Source organism: Haemorhous mexicanus, chromosome 30, assembly GCF_027477595.1.
Source record: "Haemorhous mexicanus isolate bHaeMex1 chromosome 30, bHaeMex1.pri, whole genome shotgun sequence".
Lineage (NCBI taxonomy): Eukaryota > Metazoa > Chordata > Aves > Passeriformes > Fringillidae > Haemorhous > Haemorhous mexicanus.
This window is the reverse complement of record NC_082370.1, coordinates 2,151,823-2,179,343: the sequence shown is the minus strand read 5'-3', so window position 1 is coordinate 2,179,343 and position 27,521 is coordinate 2,151,823. Positions and strand designations below refer to the sequence as shown.

At 56.1% G+C, this 27,521-nt stretch overlaps 2 protein-coding genes and 1 non-coding gene across 3 annotated transcripts; 2 read left to right on the top strand and 1 right to left on the bottom strand.

Annotated features, from left to right (window-relative positions):
* The first annotated feature begins 8,470 nt into the window (after positions 1-8,470).
* Positions 8,471-17,600, top strand: DUSP26 (dual specificity phosphatase 26). The gene is made up of 4 exons (XM_059870627.1): positions 8,471-8,643; positions 12,802-13,074; positions 14,526-14,734; positions 17,009-17,600. Exons 2-4 carry the CDS (start codon positions 12,896-12,898, stop codon positions 17,206-17,208), a joined length of 588 nt encoding a protein of 195 aa, XP_059726610.1. The 5' UTR covers positions 8,471-8,643; positions 12,802-12,895; the 3' UTR covers positions 17,209-17,600.
* A 2,262-nt stretch (positions 17,601-19,862) lies between these two features.
* On the top strand, positions 19,863-26,464 carry RNF122 (ring finger protein 122). The gene is made up of 6 exons (XM_059870549.1): positions 19,863-19,945; positions 21,770-21,926; positions 23,723-23,768; positions 23,970-24,011; positions 24,932-25,014; positions 25,440-26,464. Exons 1-6 carry the CDS (start codon positions 19,921-19,923, stop codon positions 25,543-25,545), a joined length of 459 nt encoding a protein of 152 aa, XP_059726532.1. The 5' UTR covers positions 19,863-19,920; the 3' UTR covers positions 25,546-26,464.
* An 814-nt stretch (positions 26,465-27,278) lies between these two features.
* Positions 27,279-27,372, bottom strand: LOC132340042 (small nucleolar RNA U13). Its single transcript, XR_009489795.1, has one exon. It is a non-coding gene; the product is annotated as a small nucleolar RNA U13 (small nucleolar RNA).
* Between the last annotated feature and the right edge of the window lie 149 nt (positions 27,373-27,521).

Below are 27,521 nucleotides of genomic sequence, written 5' to 3'. Positions count from 1 at the left end.
GGCTTAGAAAGCCCAGGGGTCCTGTCCTGGTTTCCATCCCCTGGCAGGGAAAGGATGGGAGAAGAATGAAAAGATAATTAGTCTGGGGGTTGGAGAAATTAACTGGAAAAGGTTAATCCATTCTTTTTGGGACTGAGGGGAAACTTGGCTTGAGCTGTGTGGGCTGGAAGGTTCTGGAGGCTGAGATGTGGCCACAGGACTTTCTGCTCCTCATTCCCGGGGGGAATAAACCCTTCCAGCAGCTAAAGCTGGAATGGGATTCCCCACAGCTGTAGAGCCTGGAGCTGTCCTTTCCCAGAGCTGTGACCATCCCTGGTTTCAGGAGAACCCAAATCTGAGGATTTTCCATGAAATCCATCATTTCCCTGTTCTGTGTGCCGTGATGAGCTCCCAGAGCTGTCTGTGACCATCCCTGGGCAGGAGAACCCAAATCTGAGGATTTTCCATGGAATCCATCATTCCCCTGTTCCCATGTCTGGGGGCAGGAGAACCCAAATCTGAGGATTTTCCATGGAATCCATCATTCCCCTGTTCCCACCCCTGGGCCAGGAGCTGCTCCAAGGAGTTCAGGGCACACCCCAGGAGCTCTGGGAGCTCTGCCATGCACGGGCTCTGTCTGGAGCAGCTCCTTCAGGAGGCTGTGCTTAATTAAAGCTGCCAAACGATGCAATTAGCCAGGGCTGGGAACTTCCTGCAGCCCCAGCTGAGTGGAACAGCAGCTTCCCAATCTCCCCGTTGATCTGGTTGTGGATCCACAGCCATCAGCTCCAGTAATGCTCCCGACTTTGATGGGTTCCTTTGGGAAGCACCCAGACAACAATGGAATTATTTCATTTTTAATTTCGTTTATTTTGCCTCCCCTTCCCTCTCAGCGCTGGGGGGAGAGGATCTCTGGTCTCAGAGGATGCAGGGTGGGCACCAAGGCTGGAAAAAGGGCAGGGGGATGATTGGTGGAGTTTTTCAGGTGAGTTCCAGCTGAGGGAAAACACCCAGCAGAGTTTGGGACCGGGAACAAGAGCCGAGGTGTGGAGCCTTTGAAGGCCGAAAATTGATATTTTTCTAAAAAGAGAAAAGCTTCCTGTCACCTCTCACTGCAGGCAGGGGCAGGGGGGCATCTTACTGCAGTCACAGCTCAGATCTGGACTAGGAGCTGGCAGGGCTGGCACCAGGCTGTCCCTGGTTTGTGTCCCTGTCCCTGGCAGTGGTGGCATCAGGCTGTCCCTGCTCTCTGTCCCTGTCCCTGGCAGGGTGGCACCAGGCTGTCCCTGGTTTGTGTCCTTATCCCTGGCAGTGGTGGCACCAGCCTGTCCTTGCTCTCTGTCCCTGTCCCTGGCAAGGCTGGCATCAGCCTGTCTCTGTTCTGTGTCCCCTGTCCCTGGCAGGGTTGGCACCAGGCTGTCCCTGTCTGTGTCCCTGGCCAGGGTGGCACCAGGCTGTGTCTGTTTTGTGTCCCTGTCCCTGGCAGGGTTGGCACCAGGCTGTCCCTGTTTTCTGTCCCTGGCCAGGGTGGCACCAGGCTGTCCCTGCCTGTGTCCCTGGCCAGAGTGGCAACAGGCTGTCCCTGTTTTGTGTCCCTGTCCCTGGCCAGGGTGGCACCAGGCTGTCCCTGCTCTGTGTCCCTGGCCATGGCTGGCACCAGGCTGTCCCTGCTCTGTGTCCCTGGCCATGGCTGGCACCAGGCTGTCCCTGTCTGTGCCCCTGGCCAGGGTGGCACCAGGCTGTCCCTGTCTGTGCCCCTGGCCATGGCTGGCACCAGGCTGTCCCTGTTCTTTGTCCCTGGCCAGGGTGACACCAGGCTCTGTTCTGTGTCCCTGGCCAGGGTGGCACCGGGCTCTGCTCTGTGTCCCTGGCCATGGCTGGCACCAGGCTGTCCCTGCCTCTGTCCCTGGCCAGGGAGGGCTGATTTTGTGATCAGAATCCGAATTTATTATGGACAGCCAATGCTCATGCACTGCTTTAGGAGCAGTAATTTTTAGTAATGTTTACTGCAAAGGTTAAAATCCCACACACCAACTTATGCACATCACAACATCTCCTGCTGGCAGGGTTTAATGAGATTTCCTTTTTTGGGTGAACCTGCCTGATTGAATCTTCTTTTAATCCTCCAAGTTTGTTCCTGCCAAGGCACCCCGTTATCAAATCCCTTATGCTAACCAGGTCCAAAGTCCATCACCTGTCTCGTGTCCCAGGATCCAATATCTCATCAGTTATGGGGGTTTTGGTGCGTGGGAACTCCCTCAGCAATATTTCCTGGGATGTCAGCGGCGTCTCAGGGCAATTCTGACACCTCCCCTGTGTAAATCCACGCGGTGTGGTGGTGGTGGGAAGGTCCCCAGGAATAGGTGAGAAATGAGAAGGGACTCCAAGTTCTCAGAAGGCTGATTTATATTATATTATATTATATTATATTATATTATATTATATTATATTATATTATATTATATTATATTACATTACATTACATTACATTACATTACATTACATTACATTACATTATATCATATCATATCATATCGTATCGTATTGTATTATATTATATTTATAATTATATTGTATTGTATTATATTAATTATTATATTATATTATATTACATTACATTACATTACATTACATTGTATTGTATTGTATTAATATATTATATTGTATTATATTAAATATGATATTAAAGATTATAATAAATATTATATTATATTATATTATATTATATTATATTATATTATATTATATTATATTATATTATATTATATTATATTATATTATATTATATTATATTATATTATATTATATTATATTATATTATATTATATTATATTATATTATATTATATTATATTATATTATATTATATTATATTATATTATATTATATTATATTATATTATATTATATTATATTATATTATATTATATTATATTATATTATATTATATTATATTATATTATATTATATTATATTATATTATATTATATTAAAACTACACTAAAGAAAGAGAAAGGAGACAGCAGAAGGCTGGACAAGAATGAATAATAAAAACCCGTGACTGACCAGAGTGTCCCAGACTGCAAGGCAAGGTGTATTTGTTCTGTTCACCACCTGCATGGCAGATCTCTCCTGTCCATTGGGGAGTTTTCCTGATCTCTTCCACACCCACTCCTCCCTCCGGGGGACACCTGCTGATAAGAGGCCATTGGATGTCCCTGCATGGCTGATAAGAACTGCAGCATCCCACTGGGAGATGTGAGCCCAGGGGGAGGAGCCAGGCATTCCTAACTGGATATAATCTGGAGATTCTGGAACACCAGCACGGCTTCTCCACTGGATTCCCAGAGGAGCAGCAGCTGCCTCTTCCCCTGGATCTCCAGAGGCAGACTGCACCCTTCTCCAGGATCCCTGCTCCAGCAGAACCAGCCCTGGCACTGCAGGAGGGCTGAGCCACAATTCCAGTGGGACTGCTGCCAGCCCCCTGACCCACAGGGTGTCAGGCTGTGCTCTGGCTCTGGCAGGGCTGGTTTGGTTCACTGCAGTGTTTATTTTATCCTTTTATTTTCTTCCCTAATAAAGAACTGTTATTCCTGCTCCCATATTTTTGCCTGAAAGCCCCTTAATTTCAAATTTATAGCAATTCAGAGGGAGGGGGTGTGCGTTTTTCCATTTCAGGGAGGCTCCTGCCTTCCTTAGCAGACACCTGGCTTTCCAAACCAAGACACAGAGTCCCGACCCAGCTGGACTGTGATTGGTCATTAAATTAAAATAATTTCACACACTGGATAAACAATTCTCCAAATCACATTCCAAAGCAGCAGAACAGGGAGAAGCTGAAGATTCCCAGCTTCTCAGGAGAAGAATTTTTTATAAAATATCATGGTGACAGCGTGGTGGCACAGGGGGAGCTGCTCTGATTTCCACCAGCCCATGATCCAGCCTTTATTCATTATTGTGGCCCGAAATTAATCCCCGTGGGGGAAACAGAGGAGTTTGGGATGCTGGCATGGTTTGCTGGGAATATTTATCCAGGCCAGACAACTTCCAGAAACTCGAGGAGAGGAAAACATTGGGCTGAGGCGAGGATGAGTAATTGAGGCTGGGGATGGGAAGGTGTAATTACAATTAGCTGCACAAGAGCGTTAATCACGGCAATAATTACACGTCAGCGCTTTCCAAAGGGAAGGAGAACCGTGATGAAGTGCCCAAGTGGGTGACAAAACCCAGCAGGGGAGGGGATCAGAGGCAAAATCCTGGATATTTCCCGTTGCTTCCAAGGAGAGCAGAGGGAGGGTCAGGCCTGAGCTCTCTCTGGGTGGGTGCAGCCGATTTCACCAGGAGAAAATCAGGATTTGAGCTCCCAGCATTGGATTCCTCAGCTTTGTTAGGCTGGGCTGCCTGTGTTTGCAGCAGGGTTAATCCCAGACCTGCAGCCACCTCCCCTTCCAGGACTCTGCAGCCACAGGAGCTTTTGTGTCCCACCAAGAAGGGACCCCAATTTTAGGGGACATTTGTGCAGCCAAGGCTCAGTTCCCCTGGGCTGCTCTGGGGCTCGCTGGGGGTTTGCCTTCGGTGCTTTTTGCTTTTACAGGAATTTTAATTCCAGCTGGGGCTGGGTGCAGCCCCCAGAGCAGGGCCCTGGGCCGGGCATGGGACCCAGACCCAGCTGGGACCCTTAGTGACGCCTGAGTGACCCCTGAGTTATCCATGAATAACCCCTGAGTTATCCCTCTAATCCCTGAGTTACTCCTGAGTTACTCCCGAGTTACCCCCAAGTTACCCCTGAGTTACCCGTGAATTACCCCTGAGTTACCCCAGAGTTATCCCTGAGTTACCCCCGAGTTATCCATGAATAACCCCTGAGTTATCCCTCTAATCCCTGAGTTACTCCTGAGTTACCCCCGAGTTATCTCTGAGTTACCTGTGATTTACCCGTGAGTTACCCCTGAGTTACCCCTGAGTTACTCCTGAGTTACCCCAGAGTTACCCCTGAGTAACGGCCAAGTTACCCCAGAGTTACCCCTGAGTTACCCATGAGTTACTCATGAGTTATCCCTAAGTTATCCCTGAGTTACCCCAGAGTTACCCCCAAGTTACCCCAGAGTTATCCCTGAGTTACCCGTGAGTTATCCCAGAGTTATCCCTGAGTAACCCCTGAGTTACCCGTGAGTAACCCATGAGTTACCCCAGAGTTACCCCTGATTTATCCCCGGGTTACCCCCAAGTTACCCCAGAGTTACCGCCGAGTTGCCCCAGAGTTACCCCTGAGTAACCCCTGAGAACTCCTGAGTTATCCCTGAGTAACCCCTGAGTTACCCCAGAGTTATCCCTGAGTAACCCCTGAGTTACCCCTGAGTTACCCTGATTTATCCCCAAGTTACCCCCAAGTTACCCCAGAGTTAGCCCCAAGTAACCCGAGAGTTATCCCTGAGTAACCCGAGTTACCCCAGAGTCATCCCAGAGTTACCCCTGAGTTACCCCTGAGTAACCCCTGAGTTACCCATGAGTTACCTGTGAGTAACCCCTGAGTTACCCGTGAGTAACCCCTGAGTTACCCCAGAGTTACCCCAGAGTTACCCCTGAGTTATCCATGAGTTATCCCAGACTTATCCCTGTGTAACCCCTGAGTAACCCCTGAGTAACCCCCAAGTTGCCCCAAGCTCTCCCAGGGCAGGCAGTTTCAGTTCCTGTAATTCATCCTGCGTGAAACGAGCCCGCGTGAGCGGCCTGGAGCAGCCGAGCCGTTAGTTCAGGATGGCTCCCGGACTCTGCAGAGCCGCAGCTCCCTCCTGCACACCCGCTGCTGTAAAAGTGATGGGGTTTTAATGCCCTTTCTTTATTATCATTTTATTTTTATTGTGTCCTGCTGCAGTCACGGCTCCGGCTGCCCCTGAGAGCACCTCCACCTCAGCAGTCACCTGTGAACAGCTGAGTCAGTTTGCCCTGTAAATCCTGCTCTTCAAACTCATTAAAGTGTGCCCAGCCTCTCCAGGAGCCGTTTGACAAACTCTCCTGAGCAGCCAAGTCCTGTTTATTGGGATCATTATTACCATTATTATTATTTTTCTCTGCAATACAAACACCATTACCTTTTAATTATCTGTTTGAAGAGGAGATCTGAGCGTGAATCCCGCAGGAACCTGGCTGGAATAACAATGGGAATGTCCCTGGAGGGGAGAGGGAGGCACAAGGTGAAGGTCAGGGCCATAAATCCCTCAGAAATGGGGCTGGAAGCTGAGGGATCCCCCCTCCCAGAGGGGTTTTCCATAAATCCCTCAGAAATGGGGCTGGAAGCTGAGGGATCCCCCCTCTCCAGGAGGGGTTTTCCATAAATTCCTCAGAAATGGGGCTGGAAGCTGAGGGATCCCCCCTCTCCAGGAGGGGTTTTCCAGCTTTACCCGCAGCTGGGGGAAGGAAGAGGCTGCAGGAGTTGTCTCTGTGGTTTAGGTGAAGGAGGCTGGAGGTGATTTATGTATGACCAGAGCAGCCTCCAGTGGCTGCATCTGTGAACTTTTCCAGCTGCGCTTCCATCCCACCCCACTGATCCCATCCCATCCCATGGATCCTATCCCATGGATCCCATCCCATCCCATGGATCCCATCCCATCCCCTGGATCCCACTGATCCCATCCCACCCCACTGATACCATCCCATCCCATGGATCCCATCCCATCCCATCCCATGGATCCCATCCCATCCCATCCCATGGATCCCATCCCATGGATCCCATCCCATCCCATGGATCCCATCCCATCCCATCCCATGGATCCCATCCCATGGATCCCATCCCATCCCATCCCATGGATCCCATCCCATCCCATCCCATGGATCCCACTGATCCCATCCCATCCCATGGATCCCATCCCATCCCATGGATCCCATTGATCCCATCCCATCCCATGGATCCCATCGGATCCCATGGATCCCATTGATCCCATCCCATCCCATGGATCCCATCGGATCCCATGGATCCCACTGATCCCATCCCATCCCATGGATCCCATCCCATCCCACTGATCCCATCCCATGGATCCCATCAGATCCCATGGATCCCATTGATCCCATCCCATCCCATGGATTCCATCCCATTGATCCCATCCTATCCCATCTCATGGATCCCATCCCATGGATCCCATCCCATCCCATGGATCCCATCCCATGGATCCCATCCCATGGATCCCATCCCATCCCATCCCATCCCATCCCATCCCATCCCATCCCATCCCATGGATCCCATCCCATCCCATGGATCCCATCCCATCCCATCCCATCCCATCCCATCCCTCTGATCCCATCCCAAGCGGAAGAATCCCAGGATTCAGCCTGGAGCAGCTCGTTTCCATTTCTCCCAGGCTTGTTTTTCCCCCCACATTCCCACTGCCTGATCCCAGTCAGACTTTCTGTGGGGAGAGCAGCGCTTCCAAGGGAAACGGAGCAAATTCCACCTGGAAAATGCTGAAGTGAAACATTGCAGCACTTGTGAAACCAAAGGCAGCGTTTAGAAACTGTCAAAACAACAAAAAAACCTCTGCTTCAATCCTTCCCTCTTTCTTTTTTTAGTCTTTCTTTATGTCTTTAAATTTTTCTTTATTTTATAAAATTTTTCTTTATTTTTAAAATTTTTCTTTATTTTTTAAAATTTTTCCCTTTTTAAAATTTTTAATTTTTTAAAAATTTTTAATCTAAAAAAAAAAATTATTATTTTCCCCCTCCTGGGGAAAAAGCTATTCCTTGCTTTGCTATCCCCACGGAAATCCGAGGTTTATTTTCTTTGCACAAGGAGAAAACCTCACCGAGGCCTGGATGTACAAAAAGGGAGGGGGGAGGATGAGGTCAGGTGGGAAAAAAGTACAAAAAAAAATCACCTTGGAAGGAAACATACAAAAAAATAATTTAAAAATACAAAAAATATTGCCTTGGAAGAAAAAATACAAAAAAAAAAAAAACTCCAAAAAAACAAACCCAAAAAACAGTGCCTGGGAAGGAATAATACCAAAAAAACCCCTAAAAAATACCAAAAATAATCCCCTTGGAAGGAAAAATACAAAAAATACCAAAAAAAAAAAATCCATTGCCTGGGAAGGAAAAATAGAAAAAATAATTCAGAAATAGAAAAAAATAATTGCCTTAAAAGGAAAAATACAAAAAAATTAATAAAAAATACAAAAAGTAATTTTAAAAATCGCCTAAAAAGGAAAAAAAGACAAAAACAAATACAAATAAACGTTGCCTGGGAAGGAAAAATACAAAAAAATACCTAAAAATACCCCCAAAAATCGCCTGGGAAGGAAAAATACCCAAAAAAATTACAAAAAAAAACCCTCAAAATTAAAAAAAAATTTAAAAACCTTAAAAACACCAAAAACTACCAAACCCCATCCCCATTTCCCCCTGTCCCTGCGCTCCCGTGGCTCCGCCGGGGTGCGGGGGAGGCTCCGCGGAGGATCTGGGGACGCTGTCGCTGTCGCTGTCGCTGCTGCGCGGTGTCCGCGCGTCCCCTCCGCGCCCAGCCCGGCACGAACACCGCTGCCTCCGGCCATGTCATGCCTTAAAATAGCTGCTCCTCCATCCGCCTCCCTCCCGCGGCGGCGGCAGCCAGACATGGCCGACCGGAGCTGATCCCGCTCCTCCCGCTCCTGCCGCGGCTCCCGGCGCTCGCCAAGGTAACGCTCGGGGTGCCCCAGCCCTCCCCGCGGCTCCCCGGGGCGCGGAGCCTCCGCCCGGCTCCCTGCGGCACCCGCGGGACCTGTCCTGGGTCCCACGGGAGCATTCCTGAATCCTCAACCCTCCCTGCACCCCACGGGATCATCCCTGCACCCCACGGGATCATTCCTGCATCCTGAATCCTCCTTGCACCCCATGGGATTGTTCCTGCACCCCACGGGAGCATCCCTGAATTCTGAACCCTCCCTGCACCCCACGGGATCATCCCTGCACCCCACAGAATCCTCCCTGCACCCTTCGGGATCATTCCTGAATCCTCAACCCTCCCTGCACCCCACGGGATCATCCTTGAATCCTGAACCCTCCGTGCACCCCACAGAATGATTCCTACATCCCATGGGATCATTCCTACACCCCACAGAATCATCCCTGCACCCCACGGGATCATTCCTGAATTCTGAACCCTCCCTGCACCCCCGGGATCATCCCTGCACCCCACACAATCATTCCTGCACCCCGCGGGAGCATTCCTAAATCCTCAACCCTCCCTGCATCCCACAGAATGATTCCTACATCCCATGGGATCATTCCTGCACCCCACAGAATCATCCCTGCACCCCACGGGATTATTCCTGCACCCCATAGGACCATCCCCCCCTCCCCCTGGACCATCCTCCCCCTCCCAGGGCTCCATGCCCCCCTCCCAGGGCTCCATGCCCCCCTCCCAGGACTCTGTCCCCCCCTCCCAGGACTCTGTCCCCCCATCCCAGGGCTCCATGCCCCCCTCCCAGGACTCTGTCCCCCCCTCCCAGGGCTCCATGCCCCCTCCCAGCGATCCCCGGCTCTGCCCCCCGCCCGGGGCCAGCCGTGCCCGGGAGGTGCCCGGGGCTGTTCCAGCTCCGGCCGCGGGGCCTCTCCCGACCCTGGGGGGCTGCGGGGGGCTCCGGGCGCGGCTGGCAGCCCGGCCTGGGTGGGCATGGCTGTTTTTCCAGCCAGCTGTGGCCATAGGAGCAGCTGGAATTCCGCCGCTCCGGCCCTCCCCACGATCCAGCCGCTGATTCCGGGGCTGGGGACGCGCGGCCGCGCTGCCACCAAGGTCACACAAGGTTCCCGGAGCTCGGCCCTGCCCGGAGCCTGTCCCAGCCCGGATTCCCAGCCGGGGTCAGAGCAGGAGGAGCTGGTCCTGGTGACACCTGGGCAGGGCTGGCAGCACCCCGGGTGCAGGGAAGGGACATGGGGACCCCCCTGGCTCTCCCTGGGCTCCCTCCGAGCTCCCCCTGCCCTTGGCGCGTTTCCCTCTGCGTTGCCAAGACATGGCTGGAGGCTCTGGGGGCTCCTTCCTCCTCCTCCTCCTCCTCGGCTGGCTGGAGCCCCGGGAATGTCACACAGGAGGCACCGAGGAGATCCCAGGAATATCACAAAGGAGGGACCGGGAATATCCGAGAAGGGACCGAAGAGGGACTGGGAATATCACAGAGGAGGGACCGGGAATGTCACAGAGAAGGTCCCGGGAATGTCACACAGGAGGGACCGAGGTCGCTGCCCTTCCCCCAGCCCAGCCGGGCAGCGCTGCTCGGACAGAAGGAGAATTTCTCATTTCTCCTCCTGCGGGAGGGGCAGCAGCGAAGGGAGCCCAAAAACGCCGCTCTGACCGAGCCTGGCAGCGGGCGCTGCCCGGGCAGGGTCCTTGCAGATGTGTGACAGCAGCGGATGATGCAGATCCGTGCCCTGGAGGAGCTGCTGGCTAAAAGCAGCTTGCTCATGCCTGCGGTTAACCCTTCCCAGCCCAGAGCGGCCCCGGCTGCTCCCGAGCAGCCGCGGGGCCGTGCCCGTGGAGGGTTAATGCTGCCCCGCCGGGGTTTTGTGCCGCGGCCAGGCTGCCTGGTGCCATGTGGAATCCTCCACCTGTTCGGGGCTTTTCCTGCCCGATCCTGGTGCCGTGCCCAGCCCTGGCCGCCTTTCCTCGCCTCCCAGCGCGGGTTGGCAGCGCCAGCCCCGAGCTGGCACCGTCCCCTGGCAGCAGAGCCACGGGAGGGGCTCCTGGGCAGGGCAGCTCCTGCCAAGGTGGCCTCAGCCCAAAGCCGCGGGGCTGGAGCAACGCTGGGCCCGTGGAGGCTCTGGCAGCTGGAAATTCTCCCCAGCCCTGGCAGCTGGAAGCTCTTCCCAGCCCCACCAGCTGGAAATTCTCCCCAGCCCTGGCAGCTGGAAATTCTACCCAGCCCTGAGCTGGAAGCTCTCCCCAACCCTGGCAACTGGAATCTCCCCAACCCTGGCAGCTGGAAGTTCTCCCCACCCTTGGAAGCTGGAAGTTCTCCCCAGCCCCATCAGCTGGAAGTTCTCCCCAGCCCTGAGCTGGAAGCTCTCCCCAGCCCCATCAGCTGGAAGTTCTCCCCAGCAGTTTTCCTTCTTGGAAGTGTGAGAAGTGCTACTCATTTTCCAAAGATTTAAAAAGGCTTATTAAAAACTTATCAAAAAATACGGCAGAAGGTTGGATAGAGAAAATATTTCGGCGCTGGGAGCAGAGGATTTTTCCCACCTTTTAACCCTTTAACCCCTCCCAAAGCTCTGTGCCGTGGTGGAGGGCACTTCCTGACACCTTGATTGCAGGTCAGCTGTTGCCATGGTAACGAGCCAACCCTCCCAAATGTCCCAAACCCAGGCCACCCCATAATAACAACACAAGGGGGGGTGAAACTTAACTATGAATCTATAAAACTCCTAAGATAGATCCATGATATTTGCCCTTTAACTGCGAGAGCCGCCAGGGCATTGCTCGTCTGTCACAGCAGGGATGTGGGGAATGCCCTGGGTGGGCGACCTGGCATCAGCAGGGTGGGACCTGCCTGCCCTGGGCCAGCAGGGATGGAGTCAGAGGTCCCAGCTGGCAGCAGCACAGAATCCCAAAATCCCTGAGGCAGGAAAAGCCCTCCAGGATCATCGAGTCCATTCTGGGCCCTTGTCTCCAGCCCCGTGCCACCTCCAGTTGTTCCTTGGTGACTCCAGCATCTCCCTGGGCAGTGCCAAGCCCTGAGCCCCCTTTCCATGGGGAAATTCCTGCTGTGCCCCCCCTGAGCCTGCCCTGGCCCAGCCTGAGGCCGTTCCCTCTCCTCCTGTCCCTGTGCCTGGAGCACAGCCCGACCCCCCCGGCTGTCCCCTCCTGGCAGGAGCTGTGCAGAGCCACAAGACCTCCCTGAGCTCCTTTTCTCCAGGCTGAGCCCCCTCCCAGCTCCCTCAGCCTCCCTCCCTCCTGGCAGGAGCTGTGCAGAGCCACAAGGCCCCCCTGAGCTCCTTTTCTCCGGGCTGAGCCCCTTTCTGTCGGCGATGGAGAGAGATGGGGATGCTGACTCGGAGATCAGAACCCGATTTCATTGTGGGATACAAACACTTCCATTTCAGGGAGACAGTGATGTGTACTACAATGATTAGTTAAAATCATACACGGACTTATGCATTTAACAACATCTCTTGCTTGCAGAGTTTAATGGGATTTTCTTTTTAGGGAAAACCCGTTTGAATCTTGCAATCCAGCTCTAATTTTCAAAGTTCTGTTTGCTTTTGCCAAGGCATCCTGTTACCAAACCTCTGATGTTAACCAGGTCCAAAGTCCATCATCTGCCCTGTGTCCCCCCACACCCCAACACCTTCCCAGCTCCCTCAGCCCCTCCTGGTGCTCCAGCCCCATTCCCAGCCCCTCGCTGAGGAGGGGTGTGGTGATTTCTTCACTCGGGGTCACCGATTGTGATGGTGATCACAGGGGTCCCAGGGTGAGGGAAGAGATGAGAATCTTGACTCCATGTTCAGAAGGCTGATTTATTATTTTATGATATAGATTACATTAAAACTATATTAAAAGAATAGAAGAAAGGATTTCATCAGAAGGCTGGCTAAGGATAGAAAAGGAATGAATGACAAAGGTTTGTCTGTGCCCGAGACAGTCTGGACAGCTGGGCTGGGATTGGCCATTAATGAGAAACAACCACAGAGACCAATCCCAGACCCACCTGCTGCACCCACAGCAGCAGAGAATCTTTGTTTGCAGTTTGTTCCTGAGGCCTCTCAGCTCCTCAGGAGGGAAAATCCCAAGGAAAGGATTTTTCAGAAAACATGTCAGTGACAGAGGGGTTTCTCCTGACGGCCTCTCCTCTGCTCCCTGACAGGACCGTGGGTGGCAGCAGCAGCAGAAGTGACCCCCAGGCCCCCGTCCGGCCTCCCCGCCCCCACAGGCATGCCTTGTGGGGCTGGGCAGCGCCCATGGCTTTCCTGTCCAGGCTCTACAGGAGCAGCAGCAGGTCCCCGAGCCGCGCCCCGCGGGACGAGCGCGGGAGCCACCCCATCCTCAGCGTCTTCGAGCTGGAGCGGCTGCTCTACACCGGCAAAACCGCCTGCAACCACGCCGACGAGGTGTGGCCTGGCCTCTACCTGGGAGACCAGTAAGTGTGGCCAGTTCCACGGGCTGGGGTAGTGCTGGCAGGGATCCCCGTGGCAGGTGAGGCAGAGCAGGAATTTTCCAGGGTAGGAATCCGTTTTGATTCGGGTGAAATGGACATCTTTGAGTTAAGGCTGCAGCTTGCAGCTTAGTCTGACTGCCTGTTCTCACAAAAAACCTGTGATGGAGAAACTGCTTCAGCTGAAGGACAAGAGATAAGGTCACAGGTGTGGTGTCCACAGAGACAGGGCTGTGACAGCACCTTAAAACCCAAGAATCTCAAAAATCCACCAGGGTTTTACATCCAGCTCTCTCAGGCAGAAACATTTATCCAGAACAGCCTTTCCAGTGTTCTGGGACACTTGGAGTGCTCTGAGGTGCCCCTCCCTGCTGTCCCTGCAGAGATTTACCTGGGACAAAGGAGGAAGGAGGTGACAGGTGTGGTGTCCACACAGCCAGGGCTGTGACAGCACCTTAAAACCCAAGAATCTCAAAAATCCACCAGGGTTTTTACCTCCAGCTCTCTCAGGCAGAAACATTTATCCAGAACAGCCTTTCCACTGGGCTGGGACACTCCTAGTGCTCTGAGGTGTCCCTCCCTGCTGTCCCTGCAGAGATTTACCTGGGACAAAGGAGGAGGGAGGTGACAGGGAGGGTGTCCACAGAGCCAGGGCTGTGAGATCACCATAAACCCAAGAATCTCAAAAATCTGCCAAATTTTTACCTCCAGCTCTCTCAGGCAGAAATATTTATCCAGAACAGCCTTTCCAGTGTCCTGGCACACTCCTAGTGCTCTGAGGCGTCCCTCCCTGCTGTGCTGGCAGAGATTTACCTGGGACAAAGGAGGATGGAGGTGACAGGGAGGGTGTCCACAAAGCCAGAGCCATGAGATTGCTATAAAACCCAAGAATCTCAAAAATCCGCCAAGTTTTTACATCCAACTCCCTCAGGCAGAAACATTTATCCAGAACAGCCTTTCCAGTGTTCTGGCACTCATAGTGCTCTGAGGTGTCCCTCCCTGCTGTCCCTGCAGAGATTTACCTGGGACAAAGGAGAAAGGAGGTGACAGGGAAGGTGTCCACAGAGCCAGGGCTGTGAGATCACCATAAACCCAAGAATCTCAAAAATCTGCCAAGTTTTTACATCCAGCTCCCTCAGGCAGAAACAGTTATCCAGAACAGCTTTCCAGTGTTTTGGCACACTTGGAGTGCTCTGAGGTGTCCCCTCCCTGCTGTCCCTGCAGAGATCTAGATGTGACAAAGGAGGAGGGAGGTGACAGGGAGGGTGTCCACAGAGCCAGGGCTGTGAGAACGCCGTGAAACCCAAGAATCTCAAAAATCCACCAGGGTTTTACATCCAGCTCTCTCAGGCAGAAACATTTATCCAGAACAGCCTTTCCAGTGTCCTGGCACACCCGTAGTGCTCTGAGGTGTCCCCTCCCTGCTGTCCCTGCAGAGACATCGCGTCCAACCGGCGGGAGCTGCTGCAGCTGCGCATCACCCACGTGCTGAACGCCTCGCACTGCCGCTGGCGCGGCGGCGCCGACTACTACGAGGGCACGGGCATCCGCTACCTGGGCATCGAGGCCCACGACTCGCCCTCCTTCGACATGAGCCCCTACTTCTACCCCGCCGCTGACTTCATCCACCAGGCCCTCAACGAAGGTCCCCCGGCAGGGGAAGGGGGAGGAGAGGGAGAAGGGATGGGGGGAGCAGCCCTGGGAGGGTGGGGAGAGGGGGTGGTGGTCTGGTGGTGGTTGGTGTTAAGGTTCCTGGGAATCAAAGGGGTTTCGAGGCTGGGATGGGGTCTCCTCATGGGGTCACCCCAATGGTGTCTCCTTGTGAGATCACCTCAATGGTGTCTCCTCATGGGATAATCCCAATGGTGCCCCCTGGATGGGATCACCTTGTTGATATCTCCTCATGGGATCACCCCAATGGTGTCTCCTCATGGGATGACCTCGATGGTGTGCCCTGGATGGGATCACCTCGATGGTGTCTCCTCATGGGGTAATCTCAATGGTGTCTCCTCATGGGATCACCTCGATGGTGTGCCCTGGATGGGATCACCTCGATGGTGTCTCCTCATGGGATCACCCCATGGTGTCTCTTTGTGAGATCACCTCAATGGTGTCTCATGGGATAATCCCAATGGTGCCCCCTGGATGGGATCACCTTGTTGATATCTCCTCATGGGATCACCTCGATGGTGTCTCCTCATGGGATCACCTCAGTGATGTTTCCTTGTGGGATCACCCCAATGGTGTCCCCTCATGGGATAATCCCAATGGTGCCCCCTGGATGGGATCACCTTGTTGATATCTCCTCATGGGATCACCTCAGTGATGTTTCCTTGTGGGATCTCCCCAATGGTGTCCCCTCATAGGATCATCTCAATGGTGTCTCCTCATGGGATAATCGCAATGGTGCCCCCTCATGGGATCACCTCCATGGTGTCTCCTCGTGGGATAATCCCAATGGTGTCTCCTTGTGGGATCACCTTGATGGTGTTTCCTTGTGGGATCACCTCAGTGATGTCTCATGGGATAATCCCAATGGTGTTTCCTCATGGTATCACCTCAGTGGTGTCCTCTGGATGGAATCACCTCTACAGTATCTCCTCATGGGATCACCTCAATGGTGTCTCCTCATGGGATCACATCAGTGATGTCTCATGGGATAATCCCAATGGTGCCCCCTGGATGGGATCACTCCAATGGTGTCTCCTCATGGGATAATTCCAATGGTGTCCCCTCATGGGATCACCCCAATGATGTTTCCTTGTAGGATCACCCCAATGGTGTCTCTTAATGAGATAATCCCAATGATGTCCCCTCATGGGATCACCCCGATGGTGTCCCCTCATGGGATAATCCCAATGATGTCCCCTCATGGGATCACCTTGATGGTGTCCCCTGGATGGGATCACCTCGATGGTGTCCCCTCATGAGATCACCTCAGTGGTGTCCCCTGGATGGGATGACCTTGATGGTGTCCCCTGGATGGGATCACCTCAATGGTGTCCCCTCATGGGATGACCCCAGTGGTGTCCCCTGGATGGGATCACCCTGATGGTGTCCCCTGGATGGGATCACCTCGATGGTGTCCCCTCATGGGATGACCCCAGTGGTGTCCCCTGCATGGCATCACGCCCTCCCCAGAGGGAACAGGCTGGATGGGAGCACTGTCCCCTCAGGTCGCAGCCCCAGCCTGTGTCCTGAGCTGCTGCTGGGCCAGTTCTGTCCGTTTTGGGCTGTCAGGACACACTGACACCCTTTGTCCCGAGGGTGACCTCGGTCCCTCACCACCTGCTGCCCACCTGCACCTCAGCTCCGGGTGCTCCAGGGCACAGCCAGAGCTGTGAGAGCACCATAAACCCCGGGAATCTCAAAAATCCTCCAGGTTTTTACATCCAGCTCTCTCAGCCAGAAACATTTATCCAGAACAGCCTTTTCAGCCTTTTCAAATCAGTAGGATTTTTGGGCTGAAAATGTTGGATTTTGGGGCTGAAAACGTGAGATTCTTGGGGCTGAAAATGCGGGGATTTTGGGCTGAAAATGCAGGGGTTTTGGGCTGAAAATGCAGGGATTTTGAGGCTGAAAATGCAGGGGTTTTGGGCTGAAAATGTGGGATTTTGGGGCTGAAAATGCAGGGGGTTTGGGCTGAAAATGCAGGGATTTTGGCCTTAAAATGTGTGATTCTGGGGCTGTAAATGTGGGATATTGGGGATGAAAATGTGGGATTTTGGGGCTGAGAATGTGGGATTCTTGGGATGAAAATGTGGGATTTTTGGGGATGAAAATGTGGGATTTGGGGGCTGAAAATGCAGGGATTTTGGGGATGAAAATGTGGGATTTTGGGCTGAAAATGTGGGCTTCTTGGGCTGAAAATGTGGGATTTTCCTGGCTCTGCCGTGACGCGGCCGCCGTGTCCCCCCAGGGAGGATCCTTGTGCACTGTGCCGTCGGGGTCAGCAGGTCGGCCACCCTGGTCCTCGCCTACCTCATGATCCGCCACCACATGCCCCTGGTCGAAGCCATAAAGACGGTCAAGGACCACCGCGGGATCATCCCCAACCGCGGCTTCCTGCGCCAGCTGGTGGCCCTGGACAACGCCCTGCGGCTCAAGAGGAGCTCCTGAGGGGCTGCGGCTGTGTGAGCTCTGCCCGTGGCTCCCCCGCAGCCCCCCCAGCTCAGGGGGTCCCCCCTGGTCCGGCCCAGACCCTCCACCTGCACTCCTGGCCATGGCCTCCACCCCAGCCCGCGCGCTCCCGGAGCCTCTGGAGGGACTCGGCCCCACCTCACCGGCTGCTCCATCCCCGTGGCCTCCAGGGAGCCTCCAAGGCTTTGTTGTCCCCCCTGGCATTTGTGTCCCTGGCTGCCAGGACAGCTCTGTGTGTCCCCTGCCGCGCGTGCCGTGTGTCCGTGGTGATGTCAGGTGTGGTGTGCGGGCTCAGGCCAGCTCCTGTCGCCGTGTTCGGGTGTTCTCCGTGCCTCCTGCCACCCTGTGACAATAAAGGCAGAGCTAAGGAAGAGCCTCGTGGGACTGGGGACAGCTCAGGGTGGCATCTGGCACGGGACTGGGGGACTGAGCGCCACCTGAGTGCTCGGGGTCGAGATGGACCCGAGTGTCCCCAGACTCAGTCCAGGGATCAAACCTGGGATCCTGCTCAGTGCCCAAACCTGGGATCCTGCTCAGTGCCCAAACCTGGGATCCTGCTCAGTGCCCAAACCTGGGATCCCGCCCAAACCTGGGATCCTGCTCAGTGCCCAAACCTGGGATCCCACCCAAACCTGGGATCCTGCTCAGTGCCCAAACCTGGGATCCTGCTCAGTGCCCAAACCTGGGATCCTGCCCAAACCTGGGATCCTGCTCAGTGCCCAAACCTGGGATCCTGCTCAGTGCCCAAACCTGGGATCCTGCTCAGTGCCCAAACCTGGGATCCTGCTCAGTGCCCAAACCTGGGATCCCGCCCAAACCTGGGATCCTGCTCAGTGCCCAAACCTGGGATCCTGCTCAGTGCCCAAACCTGGGATCCTGCCCAAACCTGGGATCCTGCTCAGTGCCCAAACCTGGGATCCCGCCCAAACCTGGGATCCTGCTCAGTGCCCAAACCTGGGATCCTGCTCAGTGCCCAAACCTGGGATCCTGCCCAAACCTGGGATCCTGCTCAGTGCCCAAACCTGGGATCCCGCCCAAACCTGGGATCCTGCTCAGTGCCCAAACCTGGGATCCTGCTCAGTGCCCAAACCTGGGATCCTGCCCAAACCTGGGATCCTGCTCAGTGCCCAAACCTGGGATCCCGCCCAAACCTGGGATCCTGCCCAAACCTGGGATCCTGCCCAGTGCCCAAACCTGAGATCCTGCTCAGTGCCCAAACCTGGGATCTTGCCCAAACCTGGGATCCTGCTCAGTGTCCAAACCTGGGATCCTGCTCAGTGTCCAAACCTGGGATCCTGCTCAGTGCCCAAACCTGGGATCCCGCCCAAATCTGAGATCCCACCTAAATCTGAGCCCTCACCCAAACCTGAGCCCCCGCTCAGGGCCTGTCCTGGGGTTGTCCCCTCTTTTTCCCAGCAGTGGGGACAAAGGGGGCTCCTTGTGGGAGGCAGAGTCAGGCTGGCAGTGCCAGTGTCACCCAGCTGGGATGGCAGTCCCAGTGTCACCCAGCAGGGCTGGCAGGCCCAGTGTCACCCAGTAGAACTGGCAGTCCCAGTGTCACCCAGCCGGGTTGGCAGTCCCAGTGTCACCCAGTAGAACTGGCAGTCCCAGTGTCCCCCAGCAGGGCTGGCAGTCCCAGTGTCACCCAGCAGAACTGGCAGTCCCAGTGTCACCCAGCAGGGCTGGCAGTCCCAGTGTCACCCAGCAGAACTGGCAGTCCCAGTGTCCCCCAGCAGGGCTGGCAGTCCCAGTATCACCCAGTAGAACAGGCAGTCCCAGTGTCACCCAGCAGGGCTGGCAGTCCCATGGTCACTGTCCAGCACGAGGTGGCCGTGCCAGCGTCCCAAAGGCAGCTCCCAGTGGCCACCCCGGCTGTGACAAACACGCCCAGGAGCAGCAGGGCTGAGCCGGGAGGGTGCCAGGGCCGGGAAGGGGGGTCCTGGTGGCCCGGGTGGCCTCGGCCCCGGCGGCTGCCAGCCCTCATTGTCCTCCCGCTCCCGATATAGCTCCATTCTTCCCGAGCTTCCGGAGAGCCCCCGGAGCAGCTGGGCTGAGCTGGGATCATGGAAAAGGGGGGGACAGGGACCTGGGGCCATACTAGGACAGCTCTGTGCCTTGGGGCACACCAGGACCCTCACCCCATGTGTCACTGCTGAGCTGGCCGGTGTCCCCGAGCCTGGGCTGGGTGTCACCATCCCAGTCTGGTTTGGGTTGGAGGGACATTAAAACTCACCCCATTCCACCCCTGCCATGGCAGGGACACCTCCCACCATCTCAGGGTGCTCCCTGGGCACTGCCAGGGATCCGGGGGCAGCCCCAGCTGCTCTGGGAATTCCATCCCAGCCTCTCCCAGCCAGGAATTCCCTCCTGCCTTCAGCTCAGCACGGAGAGGAAAACCCTTCCAACAACGACTTTTTTCGGACTATCTAACTTTGGTGTCCCAAACCTGACACCGAGCCCCCAAAGGGCAGCTGCGTGCCCGAGGCTGGGCTGGGTGCCACCTGCGCCAGGTGATGCCCTGGGGCCGGGCCCGTGTCTCTGAGCGCAGCCCCGCCCGAGCACGGACCCGCCGGGGGTGCGGCGGGCCGGGGGCGGGCCGGGGGCGGCCCCGGGTGGGCTGTGGGGCCGGGGCGGGGTTTTCGGGCACGGCCATGGCCCGGAGGAGCAGCCGCGGCCCGGCGGAGCCGCCCGATGCCCCCGTTCCAGTGGTGCCACGGTGAGCGCGGGGAGGGGTAGGCGGGGTGGGCAGGGGGTGTCTCCTCCCTGCTGCCCGGGAAGGGGGGCACTGGCTGCGGGGGGAGCGGGGCATCCCCTGGGCGTTCCCCGGGCATCACTGGGCATCCCCTCGGCACCCCCGGGTATCTCCGGGCAGCCCCCGCGCACCCCCGGCCATCTCCCAGCCATCCCCGGGCATCTCCGAGCATCCCGTGGGCATCTCCGGGCAACTCTGGGCATCGCCGAGCATATCTGGGCATCCCGCGGGCATCTCCGGGCATCCCCTCGGCACCCCCGGGCATCTCCGGGCAGCCTCCAGGCATCTCCGGCCATCCCCGGGCATCTCTGGGCATCCCGTGGGCATCCTCCGGCCATCCCCGGGCATCTCCGGGCATCACCAGGCAGCACTCGGGCACCTTCGGGCATCTCCAGGCATCCCCTCGGCACCCCCGGGCATCTCCGGGCATCCCGTGGGCATCTCCGGGCATCCCCTGGGTATCCCCTCGGCACCCCCGGCCATCCCTGGGCATCTCCGGGCAGCCCCCGGGCACCTCCGGGCATCCCCCGGCCATCCCCGGGCATCTCCGGCCATCCTCGGGCATTCCCCGGGCACCCCCGGCCGCTCCGTGTGGGGCGGGCGCTCCCTCCCCGCTCCTCCCTCCACCCCTCGGGGTTCCCGGAGCGCCCGGTGCCCCGTGGTGCCCCCGGGGCCCCTCATCCTGCCCGGTTCTCCCGGAGAAAGCGCCCGGGGAAAAGGACTGGCCGCGCTTTGGCCGCTCACACCAACAAAACCGACCTCAAACCTCCTTTGGTGCTGCAAAAGTGGAACGAACTCATTCCGGGGGCCCCTGGCCGGGAGGAGCCCTCGGCAGCGAGGAGCTGAGCTGAGGAGGGCTCGGTGCAAAGAGAACCGGGTTATTTTAGTGACCCACGAGTGCAGAAGCTGCGCTGGGAATTCCACCCTCAAAGCCCCGGCAACAAAGGCTGGGCTGCTGGGATTTATGGAAGGGTTGTGGCCTTTGAAGCTAAATATAAACCCAGCAGCTCTTCCTGTCCCAAACACATCCCTGGTGTGGCCTGGGGGACACTGGGCAGCGTGGGGGACACCGAGCTGTTATAGGAGCCTCCTCGGGCCAGGTCTCAGAAGCTCTTGGAGGGGACATTGCCATTCCCTGGACACAGGACAGTGCCCTTGTGCTGCCGGTGCCACCCTGGGCTGCTCCAGGGCCTGCTGCCATTGCAGGGGACATTGCCACTCTCCAGACACAGGACAATGTCCTCGTGCTGCCAGTGCCACCCTGGGCTGCTCAGTGTCACCCTGGGCTGCTCCAGGGCCTGCTGCCCTTGCAGGGGACACTGCCACTCCCTGGACACAGGACAGTGTCCTTGTGCTGCCAGTGCCACCCTGGGCTGCTCCAGGGCCTGCTGCCCATGCAGGGGACATTGCCACTCCCTGGACACAGGACAGTGTCCTTGTGCTGCCAGTGCCACACTGGGCTGCTCAGTGCCACCCTGGGCTGCTCCAGGGCCTGCTGCCCTTGCAGGAGACACTGCCACTCCCTGGACACAGGACAGTGTCCTCATGCTGCCAGTGCCACCCTGGGCTGCTCCAGGGCCTGCTGCCCTTGCAGGGGACACTGCCACTCCCCAGACAGTGTCCTTGTGCTGCCAGTGCCACCCTGGGCTGCTGTCCTTGCAGGGGACTCTGCCACTCCCAGACACAGGACAGTGTCCTCGTGCTGCTTCCTGCCCTCCTGGCGAGCTCCATTGCCTCTCTCTGCTCTTACGTTTTCCCACCTCAGCGCTGAATTTCTCCTCCCCCCAGGGTGCCCCTGCAGCCCGGGGCTGGTTTATGGCGGTGAACCCTGCAGGATGCCGCCCATCCCCTTCCAGGACCTGCCCCTCAACCTCTACATGGCCATTTTCGGCACCGGCATCTTCATCTTCGTGCTCTGCCTCATCTTCTGCTGCTGCTTCATCGGGTGAGCCGGGGGCTCGGTGTCCCTGGGCACTCCCAGGTCCTGTTTTGTCCCAGAAAACAGGGACAAACCCCCCGGAGCAGGGCAGGAAGCGCAGGAAGGGGCTCCTGTTGTCCAGGGAACGTGCGGGGGCCGCATTGTGCGGGCAGGGAAGGGAAGGAGAGGGAAGGAGAGGGAGGATGGGCCTTTCCCTGCTCTCCCTGCTATTTTTAACCCCAAAAGCCGAGGCTGCAGCTGCTGCTGCTGCAGGGCCGGCTCAGTGTTGTCCCTGGGCTGTCCCCTGAGTCCCTCAGGCGGTTTTGGGAGCGTTTGGGGGCTGGGCTGGAGGAGAGGCCGTGCCCAGGGTTCTGTGCCAGGCTCCCTGTCGCTGTAGCCTGGTGGTGTTCAGAGGTCCCAGGACGAGGGAAGGGATGAGAATCCTGACTCCATGTTCAGAAGGCTGATTTATTATTTTAAATTGTGATATATATCATATTAAAACTATACTAAAAGAACAGAAGGAAGGATTCCATCAGAAGGCTGGCTAAGAATAGAAAAGGAATGAATGACAAAGGTTTGTCTGTGACCCAGACAGTCTGGACAGCTGGGCTGGGATTGACCATTAATGAGAAGCAACCACAGAGACCAATCCCAGATCCACCTGCTGCACCCCACAGCAGCAGAGAATCTTTGTTTGCATTTAATTTCTGAGGCCTCTCAGCTCCTCAGGAGGAAAAATCCTGGCAAAAGGATTTTTTATAAAATGTGTCCATGACTCTATAGGACACGAAATAAAACCACACCCACGCTGGAACCTCCAAGGTAGAAAGAAGGGAAGTGTAATTTCTGTCTCCAACATTTATAGACTCTCAAAAGTGACAGTGGGTTGGAGGGTGACAGTGCCACCTCTCCAGTGACTCTGGACAAACCAACAGTCCATCAAATTTCTCCTCTTCCAGAAAAGAATGCAAAACAATAAGTATTTACAGAAAAGGGCATGAGGAATGCACTCAATGTAGGTTTTCACACACTTTTAGCTGCTTAGTTCCATTGAAGTGTTTTTTATTTCTTTATTTTTATATTAATTTTTTTCTAAAGGCAAAATAATGTTGCCATTGCTGTTGGCACTGCAGGGGGATCTCTGGCCTGCTCTTGCCTCTGCCAGCAGGTAATGTTGTGGTGCTGCTATAAACCTCAGCTTTCCTCATCTGTGAAGGAGATGTGTCACCCTGATTTTTGAAGGTTTTTTAAGCTTTCTGCTGTTGACATTCTCGTAGAGAACTTTCTCACACTTTCTGTAAATAATTCATTGGTTTGCATACTTTTATGGAGGAGGAGAAATTCCATGGACTGTTGGTTTGCCCAGTGTCATTGGAGAGGTGGCACTGCCACCCTCCAACCCACTGACACTTTTAGAAATCTATGAATGTCGGAGTCAGGAAATAAACTTCCCCTTTTGCTCTTCACCTTGAGAGCAGGAATGTGCGTCTTTGTTCTTTCGTGTTCCATACCGACATCGATGATCCTATTGAAATGTGTCCTTACAAGGATGTGAACGTCAGAAGGATTAGAAGAACTTAGAGGAGCAGGGTGACAGCTCCTTCCCCGGCCGAGGTCACGGCAGGAGCTGCGGGGGATGCAGCGCTGCCAACGACTTCAAGGCAAACAAATTCTGCTGCCCATTCCCGCGCTGCTCCCGCACAAACGGAGCCGCCGGTCCCAAATCCCGGGCGGGAGGGGCGCGTTCCCCTCGTTTTTGGGGGCCTCCCGGGTGGTTTTGGTTGCCAAACTGACGGAGCCTTTCTGTCCCCCCTCTCCAGCAAGCTGCGGCAGCAGGCGCAGAGCGAGCGCTTCGGGTACAAGGAGGTAAAGCCGGAGGGGCTGGGGGGGAGCGGGGACACAGCGGGGACACAGCGGGGACACAGCGGGACCGATCCTGCTCGTTCCGAAGCTCTGGGAGGGGACACCCTGGCCGGAGCCTGCCGGCTCATCCCGGCCCTGCCGGCTCCCTTCAGCTCGTCCCGGGGCGATCCCGGTGTGAAATCCGCCCCTCCTTCTCTCCCTCAGGTCGTTCTGAAAGGGGACGCCCGCCGGCTGAACGTGCACGGGGTGAGCGGGATGGGCATGGAGCTGGGGTGAACCGGGATAACCCTGGGAACAGGGGACAGGCCGGAGATGGAGCTGGGATGAACCGGGATAACCCTGGGAACAGGGGACAGGCTGGGCATGGAGCTGGGATGAACCAGGATAACCCTGGGAACAGGGGACAGGCCGGGGATGGAGCTGGGGTGAACCGGGATAACCCTGGGAACACAGGACAGGCTGGGCATGGAGCTGGGATGAACCAGGATAACCCTGGGAACAGGGGACAGGCCGGAGATGGAGCTGGGATGAACCGGGATAACCCTGGGAACACAGGACAGGCTGGGCATGGAGCTGGGGTGAACCGGGATAACCCTGGGAACAGGGGACAGGCCGGGGATGGAGCTGGGGTGAACCGGGATAACCCTGGGAACAGGGGACAGGCTGGGCATGGAGCTGGGGTGAACCGGGATAACCCTGGGAACACGGGACAGGCTGGGCATGGAGCTGGGATGAACCGGGATAACCCTGGGAACAGGGGACAGGCCGGAGATGGAGCTGGGATGAACCGGGATAACCCTGGGAACAGGGGACAGGCCGGAGATAGAGCTGGGGTGAACCGGGATAACCCAGGGGATGGTGCTGGGATGAACCAGGATAACCCTGGGAACAAGGGACAGGCTGGGCACGGAGCTGGGGTGAACCGGGATAACCCTCGGGACATGTCCCCTGTGCTCAGGGACAGGCTGGGATGACCCGGGATAACCTCAGGACACGGGACAGGCCGGGCACGCGCTGTCCCGGGATGTGTGGGCCCGGATCGGGAGGGAATCCCCGTCCCCGCGGGTGCTTCGGGGACTGGGCTGAGCTCCCGGCTGGGAATTCCCGGGATTTCCCGAGCCGTGGCGTCTCACACCCGCCCTCAGCCGCTGTCTCACCTCCCACAGCAGACCTGCGCCGTCTGCCTGGAGGATTTTCGGCTGAAGGAGGAGCTGGGGGTGCTGCCGTGCCAGCACGCCTTCCACAGAAAGTGAGTGCGGCGGGAGCGGCCAATTCCCGGTGGGATCGGCATTCCCGAATTCCTGCCCGCGGGAATTGCGGGAACTCCCGGCGGGAATCAGCATTCCCGCAATTCCCGGTGGCATTCCCGCATCCCTGCCCGCAGGAGGCGGGAATTCCCAGTGGGAATCAGCATTCCCCAATTCCCGGCGGCATTCCTGCCCGCAGATGCCAGGAATTCCCGGTGGGAATCGGCATTCCCGAATCCCTGCCCCCGATGCCAGGAATTCCCGGTGGGAATCGGCATCCCCACAATTCCCAGTGGGAATCGGCATTCCCGCATTCCTGCCCCCGATGCCAGGAATTCCCGGTGGGAATCGGCATTCCCGAATCCCTGCCCGCGGGAATTCCCGGTGGGAATGGGGCATTCCCCAATTCCCGCGTTCCTGCCCGCAGATGCCTGCTGGAGTGGCTGGAGGTTCGCTGCGTGTGCCCCATGTGCAACGAGCCCCGCAAACAGCCCCGCGCCGGCATCGGGACCCTCCTGGACGAGCTGGTGTGAGGCAGCCCCGCGGCCGGATCGCATCCCGCGGGATCCGGCGGGATCCGGCGGGATCCACCCCGCCTGCCCGCGGTCCCTCTGCGGGGAGCCGGAGGTTCCCGGTTGGGATTTTCGCCGCGGCTCGGTTTGGGGTTTGTCCTCGTCCGGGTTGTGCTCCCCGCGGAATTCCCGGCGGGAAGCTGAGCCCCGGGCTGCGGGTCGGAGTCCTCTTCACCCCCTTTGCTGCACGGAGTTGTTTTCGTATCCCCCGAGCCCCTCGGGATCCCCGCAGGGCAGAGGGATTGTCTCGGGGCTTCTGCTGCTCACAGTGACCCCCAGATGTGTCACAAAATCTCTTTTCCCAGCCCGGTGGTGGAAGAAGGAGTCAGGGCCCTCCTATTCTCGTTCTCAAGGTTGTTTATTGTTTCTTATCTATAAAATTCTTTCTCTGGCCTGCCGAGGTCTGTTCAGCAGGACAGACAGAGGCATTCTGCCTGCCTAAATATTGTAAACTACCTGTACAATATTTACAATAACTTCCCGATGCCCATCACCTCTGTTAGACACTTGAGATCTTTCTCTAAACCCATCCAGAAGTGCCACCACCACCCAGAAGAAGAAGGAGAAAGGCTGGACACGGCCAGATTCCTCCATCTTGCCCCCTGAGCCCCCAGTCTAAAAACCCCAAAAATCTATTTTTCACCCCATGATAAATTCACTGTCATTCTACTCAAACTGTCAGGGCTTGCAGATCCTCAGATAAGGTTGGTAATTTTTTCCATGGGTCACAATCAAAGTCCCAGGGGTCTGGGGCTCTGTGCCAGGGTCTCTGAGCCCCCTGGCAGGGCTTTGGGCAGTCCAGGACAGCCAGAGGGATCTCCTGAATTCCTGAATTCTGTACATTTTGTGTCAAAAAAATTATTAAATGGATGATTTTTAACCCGTCTGAGCTGTGGGTGCTGCGGGGATGGGTCAGGGGGCCCCAGGGGGGTGTGAGCCCCCCAAGGAGGGGACACTGCTGGCGGTGGCCCTGTAAGGTGGTGACAAGCTGCCCCAAACAGCATCAAACTGCCCCCAAACTGTGCCCAAATCGGGGCAGGACCCCCCGAATCTTCCCAGTTTCCCCGCTTTTCACACATCTGAGAGATGATGACGCCAGTAGTGACATCACTGACCCCTCCAGGTCCAGCCACTCCCCAGGCTGTGCCCATATCAGGGTGAATCCCCGGATTTCCTCATTCCTGATGATTTGCTGATTCCTGGAGAATGTGACATCAGCAGTGACATCACAGAGAACCCAGGGGCTGTGCATTCCCCCCTTAATTTGCTCATTCCGACTGATTAGCGACAGGGGGAGGAGATGACGTGGTGGTGACATCACAGAGCCAATCACCAGGCACTATCACGCCATGGGAATGATGTCAGCAGTGACATCATACACCCCATAACATCCTCCTAACTATTGAATTTAACTCGTTTTGACATGTGGGAATGACGTAGCAGTGACATCACAGAGTCGATTACCAGGCACTTCACACACCATGGGAATGATGTCAGCAGTGACATCATATACCCCATAACATCCTCCTACATGGGGCAGTGACATCACAGAGCCAATCCGCAGGCACATCACACAGCATACCAATGACATCAGCAGCGACGTCACCTATCGCAGGTTCGTAGCTACCAAACTCCTGCTGATCTTGACACAAAAACGGTAAATTGACGTCATGGTGACGTCATGACCCCCCGGCGGTCAGATGGGACTGTGCAATGTCGTAACGCAGGGCGCACACGTCACGCAGCCGCGTGCCGCTCCCATTCATCATTTCCATGAACCGGAAGGATCAACAGATCGCCCGCCGCGCCCGAGCCTACTGACGAGCTACTGCTCCTGCGGTCACGGCGACATCACCGCCCCGCTCAGCTCTCCCCGGTTTTCCGTTTATTCTCTTTAAGCCGTTCTTCCCGTCCCTTCCATCTCCGTTTCCATCTCT

What these genes read in the sequence shown, in the direction of transcription:
- RNF122 (XM_059870549.1), top strand. Translation starts at nt 19,921, where the DNA reads ATGCCCCCGTTCCAGTGGTGCCACG. An exon ending in TTCTGCTGCTGCTTCATCGG is followed by an intron (nt 21,927 to 23,722) that starts GTGAGCCGGGGG and finishes CCCCCTCTCCAG; the next exon opens with CAAGCTGCGGCAGCAGGCGC. An exon ending in AGCGCTTCGGGTACAAGGAG is followed by an intron (nt 23,769 to 23,969) that starts GTAAAGCCGGAG and finishes TCTCTCCCTCAG; the next exon opens with GTCGTTCTGAAAGGGGACGC.
- DUSP26 (XM_059870627.1), top strand. Translation starts at nt 12,896, where the DNA reads ATGGCTTTCCTGTCCAGGCTCTACAGGAGCAGCAGCAGGTCCCCGAGC. An exon ending in GGCCTCTACCTGGGAGACCA is followed by an intron (nt 13,075 to 14,525) that starts GTAAGTGTGGCC and finishes CTGTCCCTGCAG; the next exon opens with AGACATCGCGTCCAACCGGC. An exon ending in CCACCAGGCCCTCAACGAAG is followed by an intron (nt 14,735 to 17,008) that starts GTCCCCCGGCAG and finishes GTGTCCCCCCAG; the next exon opens with GGAGGATCCTTGTGCACTGT.